We start from the raw sequence: 11385 nt of genomic DNA, 5'->3' as shown, positions 1-11385 counted from the left end.
AAAAAAGCCACTGCTTGGGACACAAGGGTGCTGATGCCTGAGAGGGACTGTGGGAGCACAGCTTAACTTCTGCTGCTTCTAATCGCCTCTCTTGGTTGCAGTTTCACAACAATGCCAAAATACCCAGCCCAAGCCCCCATCACTGCAAAAACTGGTTAGTTCACGTCAGCTTGGCTTCCTGATTTCAAACTGCAGTGAGGGGAAATGCACAACTGCAGTTGTGCCAGGATTGTTACTGATAGGAGAACTGTGTCTAGTTCTGAGAGCACTGCATGGGAAATTTCCTTAGTGGCTTTTCTGTCTGGAATCCGTGGGACAAATGTAGATTTTTAGGGAGTGACTCTGTGTGTGTATTGACTTTACAAGGACTTGAAATGCACTCCAATGCCATAGATTTGGAACCTGTATGTGATGTAATGAAACTGTAAAATGATGCTGGGTTTAAGCTAGTGATGCACTAAGGCTCATCCAGTCCTGAACTCACTGCAGATAAAGGGCATTCTTCATTATTATTCAATCGCATTTTTCAGCTAGCAGTTTTGACTAGTGCCTGCTGTAGAAATACCTTATGAATGTGTAAGAGGCTGAATTTTTGTCTTCTGAGATGACCAAGGTTTTCCTGGAAGTTTCCTGGTAATCTTTTTAACTGCTGTTGAGGTGAAAAAGGGAACAAGGGATGAATTGCAGCCATTGCTTCAGGAGCAGAATACTTGTAGAACTATTTTCTGCTTACCTGAAGATGTCATGTAAATGAAAGCATCTTTCCTGCAAAGAGGGTGCAAGCAGAAGTGTGAGGTGAAGTCACTTCTCAAGTTTAAGTATCTAAAATGGGCTGATAGTCCTGAACTGAAACCTGCTGTAATCTCTGTAATCAAGCTGTGTTAAAGCTTGTCTGTGTAAAAAACATACTAATGTTGAAGAACAAGTGTTGGAATCTCTTCTGGATTGTCAAATGTATGAAATTTGTATGACAATGAAATTTGGATATGTGCATCTTGAATTTACAAGGGCCTGGATTGTGATACACAGCTTCAGTTTTGCTAACTCATGTCATAGACATTTTGACTAATTATCTTTTTCCTTCCTTGCCCCCCCCAGGTGTTGTTTGGATTGTAGCATAGAGGCACTATGTACTCAGAGTGGAGATCCTTGCATCTTGTCATTCAAAATGATCAAGGGAATACCAGTGTACTTCACAGCTATCCTGAGAATGTGGGGAGAGAAGTGGCAAATGCAGTGGTGCGTCCTCTTGGACAAGCTTTAATTACATCATCTGTTGGAAGTGAGAGTTTACTAAAAACAGACAAAGAAGTAAGTGCCTTTCCTTGAAGATGATAGTTTCCTTAATGCTGGAGTGACAGTTTAATGGTTTTCTATAGCCTCTTCTATTTTTCTCTCTTTACTGTCCCAAGTTTTATGAAGTGTGTTATATTTTTAGTTTAGTAATCTCCATAGGGCTTTTATTCACAACTAGATCATAGCAACAGTGTACTTCATAATTTAATAGTAAATGTTTGTCTGAAGTACTGTACCAGGAAATTCAGGCTAAAGAAAACCAACCAAAAAAACTCAAAACAAACCCAAGGAATTTAGCATTTAACACAAAGCCTTTCTAATTACCTTCAGTTTTGAAGCAACAGTATGTGACTTCAAAAAAAGTCTTTGTATAGTACAAGTATTTACTAGAATTTGAAAATCTTTCACCAGCAGCTTTTGTGTATTCCGAAGAGTTCTCTCTACAGTTCAGATTTAAGAGATTCAGTATTTAGCGAGTGATTTGCCATTTATTCATATTCTTCATAATATCATGATATACGAGTTAATGGTTTGGTGTTTTTTTGCAGGATATGTTAAACAGAATTGCCCATGCAGCATAACTACTGTTGCTTTTTTTTTTAGTTAGAACTGATGTGCTCTGACCAGTACTTACTTAGGAATATTTATTTTTAATAATTTTTTCTTTGTGTTAGGTAAAATGGACTATGGAGGTGGTTTGTTATGGACTGACCCTCCCTTTGGACGGCGATACTGTGAAATACTGTGTGGATGTGTATACAGATTGGATTATGGCTCTTGTGTTACCTAAGGACTCCATTCCTTTACCTGTTATTAAGGAACCAAACCTTTATGTTCAAAGCATTCTCAAACATCTCCAAAATCTCTTTGTACCAAGGTGAGTGTTAGGGCTGGGATGCTCAGGAGGCTGAGGGATTCCAAGCTATAGTCAGCATGTAACCTGTCAGAGGACTCATGAGGCATGGAGGCTCTTGAGTAAAATAAGACAGCTATTGCTGCAAGCTTAGGAGGAAGGTGTTTCTCCAAACATCTTTTGTAATTTTTCAGTAGCAATTTGAGTTGTTGCTGCTGTGGTTTGGTAACTAGAATCACAGATAGTAAACACTCAAGTATATGAACTATCCTAAGAGCTTCAAGATTCATCTCTGTTGGATGACTGGAGGGTAAGGGGAAAGGCGGAAGAGCATCACTGTGTGACCATGTGCTTTTTGTTGTGTAAAACTGAGATAAACTAAGAGCACGTCATGGCAGTCCCAGCCCTTGTTATTCAAGATTTCACCACATTTGTGATGTACTGAGGGATCTTGCAGTAAGTGATTGCTCTGTGCCTGCATCTTGCTGCCTGTTAAATGTGCATAGTTATGCTGACTGTCCTTCACTGGTAGTTTTGAAAGAACCCAGTGGCGGAGTGCTTGCTGCCTGACATCCTTGGGTGATGGTGTTGAGATAGACATGTTTCTAGGTCTTGGACACAGCTACATTGTTAGAGTGTGCAAACATCATGACCTTGTTTATAGTTTATGACAAGTTTACCTGCTGCTGTTGGACATATATACTGGATAAGTAAGATTAAATAATAGTGCCCCCTGAAAAGGTACTTAACTTCAGATCAATGTTTGGTATATTGCCATAAGTACCGGATCATCTGCTTTTATCAGTATCAATAATGTATCACTGCAGGGGGCCTTTAAAGTGCTCTGCTGCACTTGGGTTTCTTCACTTTACTAAAGGCTTTGTTTAAAAAGGACTTTGAATAATAACTTGTGCAAATTCAGAGGAGTTCTTTGGTATTTATTGATTGCTTTGAAGTCTACCACCTACCCTTAGCTGCTGTTGCTCTTAACTTGTAGTGGAAATGCATTTTAATTCCCATTGAAGGATGGTCAATGTAATGACACAAGTCTGAGGAAAGCAAGCTTCTGGGTTAGACTGCTGCAGGAGGTTGTCTCTAAGCTTTAATAAGTGCAGAATACAGTCTGCTGTCTGGGATCCTTTATTCCCTTTGCAAAACAGAGAAGGAATTCTTCACTAGGTCATTTAATAGTTGTTTCTGTGATCCCTTGCTTGTTCTCACACTGGGGGCCCTAGTAACAGGCAGCTCAGTACTACAGCTTCTTGCATGCTGTTGGCACAAGTTTCCATTTCACCCTTCTCTCCGAAAGTCATTGTTGGACCTCAGTGTAGGCTGGTAGACTACACGTGATAGCTGTTGAATGAAATAATTAACACCTAGAGAAAGGGAGGGCCTAAAAATAATTATTTTAAACACTATCCCTGTAGTATAGCTGTTCTGTAGTTTTTCTTCCAAGAGCCTCTGAGATGTACCTTAAACACTGATTTTTCGTGGCTGCTGCTGTCAACACTTGATGTTTAAGTCCCTACTCTCTTTTTAAGTTTTGCCCTCCGGGAAGCTGTGTTCAGAATTCACTCTAGCAACAGGAAAAATTTCTATACTGCAAATGAAATGCAGAACTGAGTTGTGCACACCTGCCTTGAATAAAAGCAAAGATTCAGACCTAGGTGTCTGTGGTGGGGAAGAGGAGAATAATTTCTGGGTTTACCCAGTTGATGCAGGTTGCTGATGCTGATGGGCTCATATAGAATACTTACCCAGGAGCTGTTATAGCAACCTGCATTGAACGGACTCCTGGAAAAATCTGTTCTTGTGTTGAAGATACTAAGCCTTTATTGTAAGCCTATGTCCTGTGAAAGGTTGTGATCAAAATAACTTCCTTCCTCATCCTGGTTCTCTGGAAACGATGTAGCTGTTGGTTTGGCTGCCTTAAAAGTGGTGGCGCAGAGTTGTGAAGGTTTCAGACTCAGAGGGTGGTGTATAGGTGAGATGTGAATGCAGCAGCCTGAAGTGGGCACTTCGGTGTAAATGGCACCTAAGGGGCTTGTGTACATCCATATAGAGCAGGTGCATATAGATTAGTCTAGTCTGAATGCTCAGCTGAATCAAATATGTACATGCACAGTCCTTGAAATAGTGTGATGCTGAAAAATAAAACTGTGAAAGCCGTGTGAGTCAAGTTACCTTTCCTCTATCTGCCACAGTGACGAGAGAGGGTGTTTGTATCCTTCCCTCCTGCACTGGCCTTCTGTCCACCCTGAAGAAACAAACATTTGGTTGACATATTTGAATAGTCCCCAGGCAACCCCCAGGCTTTCCATTTCTGGCAACCCTAGAATATCCAAGAGGTCTTGAAGATGACTTAAGCAGTAGTGGTTGTTACTGCTGTCAGATAAAGTTTCAGGGCCACAAACACTGTGGGAAGGAAATATGAGAACTCTCTCCCCCTGTATTGCCTCCCCAGGAGAGTGAGGTACAGATATCCGGGTCCTCTGCAACAGAAATGTCTGTAATTGCTTGAGAGACCATGGAACATGTGACTGCCAAAGTACTTTTTTTGTAATAACTTCATATGCTTCTCATATGAAATCATGAGAACAGTACTTGTTGTGAAGAAGTATGGCCAAAAGGCCAAGTTCTGTAGAAATCTAGATGTCTAGAAGTCTAGAAATAGTGCAAGCAGAGCTTGCCACTGGGTTAACTTTGGGGACAAGTGGAAGTTGTAGATGGACAGAAATCTTCGAGTTGCCTTTACAAGATTAGCTCAGAAGTATCCCATTAACTTGCATATAAGCCCTGTTTTTTTACAGTTTCTCTAAATGATTAGGGAAACAAGTCTTGAAGCAGCCTTGGAAGCTTCAAGCCTATATAGATTAAGGATGTCTTTTGATTCAAATGATCTGCTCTGTTGTTGCTCAGGCAAAAAACAGTGCTATAAGCAAGGCAGGGCTCACTTGTCTGAAAGTTTGTTGTTCTACAGAGAGATTCTGGGTTGTGATCTAGCACTAGCATCAAGCAACCCACTGAGGTCCTGAACTGTGGCTAGTAATCTGCAATTTTGCATTAGACATTATCTTGTCTCTTTGTCATCTTGTTTCCAGTACTGTAATACAACATTTATGCTATCAAGATAAAAGCTGATAGTATTTAGTGGACCAGCACATTCTTGAGGTGCTTGCTATTCAACATGACTTGTGGGTTATACCACATTGAAAATGTTTGGTAGGAATCTGGTAATACTAAGTAGTCCGGTGGAAGGTAATACTTCTACATTTTTTGTCATCCCTTCAGTGAGTAGTAGGAGGGATGATGAAATGATGCACAGGTTGAAATATGCCTCACATATGCTGCACACTCTAATTTGTAATCTCCTCTTTCACCCTTTAAAATTTAGGCTTCCTCAGGTTTTTTACCAGTCTCCTCAGATACTGTCCAGAATGTGTTTTTTTACTGTTTTCTACCTGTTCTGCCTTGTCCAGGCTAACTGATGGGAAGAGGTGATGCTGCTTTGTGCTGCTTCTGCACAACTTCGTGTTGAGTAACTCAGCAGTTCCAGTGTGGATCTGATTATTATTACAGGGAAAACTGTGAAAATATGAAATTGTTTCCTTTCTTCCTTCCTTACTCCTATCTGCTTGGATTTACAGAAGATGATCTAGATGGGGGTCATTAAATAGGAACATCACACTAAAGGGAGAAGGGATAAGAGTTGATTTAGAAACAACAGGAGAACCAGGAAGAATTTTAATTAATTTGCTAACAATAGCTTCTCCTAGTTTTGCCACTTCTGAATTATGTATGTAATAATTCATGATATTTCAACTGGATTGTCATTGTTTAGCCCAAGATAAGTCTCTTTGAGATGATGGATTGTGCTTGTTCTGGTGAGTGTTTGCTCTATGTATTGAGTCTCACATAGAGAAGAGTGCTATGGTGCATCCTGTGCTCAGTAAGGCAGAGTTGGGATGCCTAGAGACAGAGTTGAGGTGCACAGAAGCATATTGGCTCATGTTCTTGGGTCTCGCTCAATAATGTTTGTTTCCTTTTGTAACTGCTGAAAGTTCATGTTGCTGGATACATCACTTTATACTTCTGTTTCTCGAGCACTGTTTTCTTCTCTTGCAGGCCAGACCCGGGATCCAGTCAGATCAGGCTCTGCTTGCAGGTTTTGAAAGCTGTCCAGAAGCTGGCTCATGAGTCAACAATTATGGCAAGAGAAACCTGGGAGGTTTTGTTATTATTTCTTCTTCAGATCAATGACACTCTTCTAGCAGCTCCAACTGTGCAAGGTTCATGTTCATCTTCCATTTGGTTCAATTACTGGAAAAACTTCAGGCTATTCTTGACATTCAGCTTCCAGCAGGATGGGGAAACCCATTAAAAGCTCTTAGGAGCTACCAAAGCACAATAGCTCACTCCTAATTCTGCCCCATTACTCCGAAATAAAGCATTGCCAGAAAAGACTGAATGATTTGGAGCTGAGTTTTCCTGAAAGTATTTTTGCAGGACAATGACTTTATACAGGAACAGTTTGGGATGAACAGTTTCAGACAATGTTGTTCCCTGTTTGTTTCACTGAAACCCCTTTGTCTTGCTGTTCAGCCTGCCTAGTGCAAAACAAAAGTGTCAGTTTTACCTATTTTGAAAAAAAGACTTTGATGCAGACACAGTGCAATAGAAGACTGCCTAAGATTGGTGAACTCTTGCTGTCCCTTATTACACACGCGTGGCTGGGTGTTATCTTTTGTATTTGGCCTTGCAAAAAGGCTAATTGGTGTAGGAAGCAATCAAAAATCATTCTTAAAAATTATTTTAAAAATGAGCTTAATCTTTATGCACTGTAACCAAAACCTCCTTGGGGAGATATATGAAGTTATTTAGATGGAACACTAACTTGAAGGTGTGCTTTGTTTCTGTTGTAAGGTGGCATTGCCGAGAATCTGGCTGAGAAATTAATTGGCGTGCTGTTTGAGGTATGGTTACTCGCTTGTACGCGGTGCTTTCCAACACCTCCTTACTGGAAAACTGCCAAAGAGATGGTGGCTAACTGGCGACATCATCCTGCAGTAGTTGAGCAGTGGAGCAAGGTCATTTGTGCCCTTACTTCCAGGTAGGAGAAATCCCGTGGGATTAAATGCATGTGTGGGGATAATCATGGTTATGATTATATTATTATTATATACACGTTATTATTATACGTGTTTTGGAATTGCTTATTTGTGGAATGTGCAGCAATCCAAATGTGAATGAGCAATGTGAAGTGAGAAATCTTGCTGTATCCTTGGATTGTGTGTGTATTCCATTGTTCTGCAAGGGAAGATCTGAGTTGGATTGTCGCTGTTCTTGTGTAAGCTTAGCACCTCTCTGATATTTAACACTTCGTGGTGTGTGTATTAGTCTCCATCATTGTGACTCTTCATCATATGCCCTGAGGAATGACTCAAGAATATTAGTGTAGCATTATATATGTGGGTTTAATAGCCGTCACCATCAAAATTATTAGGTGCTTGTTAGTGCTCATGCTGCTGGGTTTGAGGTGACTTTTGGACTCTGATTGGACCCTGTGGAGCTGAAACTGTGTTACAGCTGCCTGGCGCTTGTGCCCTGGCGGTTGGGGTGTGCTGGGCCAGAGGCAGCCCACGGGCTCTCTGCTCTAGGGAGTAGGAGAGAAGAGCTGTACCAAGTCTTGCTGGGTATGGGAACAGTAAGGATCATATATGACAGAATTGTTTAGGTTGGAAAAGACCTTTAAGATCATCAAATCCAACCATTCCCTCAGCACTGCCAAGCTGACCACTAACCCATGTTCCCAAGTGCCACATCCACGTGTCTTTTAATACCCTTTGGTGACTCCATCACTGCCCCAGGTAACCTGGTGCCAGTGCCTGACAACCTTTTCTATCCAATCTAAACATCCCCTGGCACAACTTGAAGCCATTTCCCCATGCCCTGTCCCTTGTTTCCTGGGAGAAGAGGCCAACCTTCTGTTGCCGCTAACCTCCTTTCATGTAGTTTTAGAGAATGAGGAGGTCCTCTCTGAATGCCCTTTTCTCCAGGCTGAGTCTCCCCAGCTCTCTCAGCTGCTCGTGGTGCTCCAGCCCCATCCCCAGCCCTGTTCCCTTCTCTGGACATGCTCCAGCCCCTCAGTGGCCTTCCTGAATGGAGGCGCCCGGAACTGGACACAGCACTTGAGGTGCTTCACCAGTGCCCAGCACAGGGGACAGTCACTGCCCTGGTCCTGCTGCCACACCATGGCTGGTACAGGCCAGGTGCCCTTGGCCTCTTGCCCACCTGGCCACACCAGGCTCTTGTTCAGCTGCTGTAGATCAGCATCCCCAGGGTCTTTCCTACTGGACGCTTTCCAGCCACTCTGCCCCAAACCTGTAGCTCTGGGGTTGTTGTGACCCAAGGGCAGGACCTATCATTTTGCCTTGTTGAACCTCATAGAGTGGCTTCAGCCCTTTGATCCAGCCTGTCCAAATCCCTCTAGAGATCCTTCCTGTCCTCCAGCAGGTCAACTCCTGCCCACCTCAGTGTCACCCGCAAACTGACCAAGGGAACGCTCATATCTGAGGGTTGCAGGAGAGTTTCGGTTGTAGTAGAAGGCTCTGAACAGTGAGGAGAGTTTCAGTACCCTTACTGTTGAATTTTTTTTTGTATGAAGTCTTTGTGGGACAAATTTCAGCCTCTTGGAGGAATGAACTGAATTAATTACTGGTACAAGGGTCATCTGGGTCTCCTCCTTCCAGCTCTTCTGAAATATCAGTAACTTATTTCTGTGAAAGTTCAAAGATGTGTTAAAATTGCTGCATTGTGAAATATTCAATAGTGTATTTTTCTGCAAGGGTTTATTTTAGCTTTGAAAAATTTTGCTTTGAATTACCTGTCAAAATGTGAGGTGTGGATTGATTTTTCCAGGTTATGCAGGTACTTGTTAAACCTCTGGGAAATAAAGCTGCAGTACGAGTTCTGTGTATTTCCCACGCTATTTCTTGAGCTATTTTTAGCTTGTTAGATGTAGTGTTACATAACTGAAAATACTTTATGATTCACTGATCTGAAAAGAACAGCTCTGTCTCAAAACATGTGTTGGTGTTCTGCACCATGCCTTGTGCCTACACTTTCTCTCCCACTGTTGACTAACAGTCTTGGTTCTGTTGGTGCACAGGAGTCTGCAAGGTTTCTGGACTGTTTTAGTCTGTGTTCAGTAATGTTGGTTTATGTCTGATACATGGAAAGTTAGGCTCCTCTGAGGCTAGCTTTAAGTTCAGTGGTATTTTAAGCTGCATTTTTAATACTTCAGTGAAGCTCCAGCTTCAAACAGTTAAAATGTTTTAGTAAACAGTTCTGTGAATTGGGTTATTAGCAATAAGCTGAGAGTAAATGTTTCAAATTAAAACCATATGGAAAACTATATTTGGAAATCTGTACACAGACACAGTGTTAATTTGTGTCCTTGGCTATGACTTTTAGCAGGATGAGACTGGAGTCTTAATTGTGTTGCCATACCAATAGATACTACTTTTACCCCATCTAGGTTGCTTTAAGTATATCTTAACTATCTTGGATGTATGGCTAAAAATGTATCTGTCTTCAATCAATCATTCTTGAAAATGTCCCATATATCACTGAAGATTTGGCCATGCTCTTTGAAAAACTGGTTTCTTGCAGTCATAGGGAGAACTGAAGCAGTGCACTGTGCTGCCAGGCAGTGGTGTGGGGCATGAGCACGCATGGGGTTGGCCCAGGCACTTTTGAGTCTTTCAGAGCCAGGTAATTCCTCAGCAAAAACATAACATGGGGTCATGCCTCTGGGCACTAAATGTAGGTGGACACAGGGCTGGAGAGCATTTGCTACCTGGTGCAGATGTGTGTATTTCTGGTGTTAAGGAACCTTCCCAGTCTGACCATTCCCAAGACACTCTGGCAGTCACTCTCCCACCAGCAGCAACTTTAACAGCTGGGACTGAAGCCCCTTTGCAGCAGCAGCAGCTCCAGTGAGCCAAGGAGTGCCCTGCGTGACTCCCTGCACTCCCCACTCTCACAGTCAGACCAGGTTTCCTCACCAGTTCGACCCCAGCTTTCCCATGGGAGTCTCAGATGTCTTGTTCCATAAAGCCCTTTATTCCTGGCACAGTAACACAGAAAGAGCTTGAGCTGGTGCCTCCAAGGAGCAGCCCCAACAAAAGACTGGGCTTTTATCCCCTCACAGTCCAAGCTCATGCAAGTCTCAGTTCTTCCTCCCTAGTCCTCAGCTCCTGCAGTGTTCTGAGCACTTGGCTGGGCCACAGGCCCTTCGTTATGGACAATGTTGGCATTTCCCAGCCTCTTGCCCCAGGCTCCCTTCAGGGAGCTCACTGTGCAGCTGTCACTGCAGCTGCACCACCAGCTCCTGCACTGAATGGATTCTTCATCATCCTTGCATCTGGAGAGGGCCTCATGTCCTGAAGCTCTTTTGCTTTTTTATCCAGGCTGTTAATAGGCTGTAATTTCAGACACTTGTGTTAATTGGCTGCAGGTTACTGCCCAATGCTGGGAGAAGTGGAAGATGGAAATTCAGCCTGTTTGACTCTTGATTTAGGAGTCAGCCATAGAGTACTTCTCTCCTAGTTGTAATGACTTTATAAAACTATATTGCTTTATAAATGAGCAAGGATGAAGTGGGACATTTCTTGACTATTACAAGTGTTCTAGTTTGAAAACAAACCAGTGGGAGATCACAAGTCATAATTATAATTTAATAGGAAAATTAAAATAAAAATAAATGCAATAGTACAAGAACGCTAACAGAGTCAGGATACAGCCTGGCACCCTGTTAGTCAGGGTGGTGGTAGCAGTCCAGGTGAAGTGGTCCTGTCGAAGCGCTGATCCTGTAGAAGGGTCTGGTCTTCACCTGAAAGTCCAGTGGTAGCTCTTATCCTCTGGGAATCCAGTAGGTAAGGACTGCTTGTGCTGTTCCAAACCCCAGATTATATCCAGGTAGGAATGCTTGGTTCCTCCCCCTGGGCGGAGCATCTCACAGTGGGATGATGTAATTCCATGAGTCATGCGGTGGGTCCTTGATTGCCCATTAAACAGAGATAGCTTCCAAAGGGAGTTATCAAGGATGAGTCATGGTAGGAGATAAGGGACACTGCCCCACCTGCTTTAAGATGTGAAGATGATAATAGAATGCATACTATTGGTTACATCTTACATTGTAATCTAGGTCGACGAGGAAGTTAACTTAGGGAAAG

At 42.5% G+C, this 11385-nt stretch overlaps 1 protein-coding gene across 2 annotated transcripts in view; it reads left to right on the top strand.

The window, feature by feature from the left end:
* The first annotated feature begins 1098 nt into the window (after positions 1–1098).
* Positions 1099–11385, top strand: part of RALGAPB (Ral GTPase activating protein non-catalytic beta subunit) — a 58125-nt gene continuing 47838 nt past the window's right edge. For both annotated transcript variants that reach the window (XM_008643477.2, XM_008643476.2), the window contains exons 1-4: positions 1099–1311; positions 1971–2173; positions 6275–6438; positions 7073–7259. In XM_008643477.2, the coding sequence (XP_008641699.1) occupies positions 1129–1311; positions 1971–2173; positions 6275–6438; positions 7073–7259 (737 nt within the window). In that variant the 5' untranslated portion in view covers positions 1099–1128. The remainder of the gene's footprint in view (positions 1312–1970; positions 2174–6274; positions 6439–7072; positions 7260–11385) is intronic.

Source organism: Corvus brachyrhynchos, unplaced genomic scaffold (assembly GCF_000691975.1).
Source record: "Corvus brachyrhynchos isolate BGI_N302 unplaced genomic scaffold, ASM69197v1 scaffold661, whole genome shotgun sequence".
In the NCBI taxonomy this organism is placed as follows: Eukaryota; Metazoa; Chordata; class Aves; order Passeriformes; family Corvidae; genus Corvus; species Corvus brachyrhynchos.
This window is presented reverse-complemented; position numbering and strand designations above follow the sequence as displayed.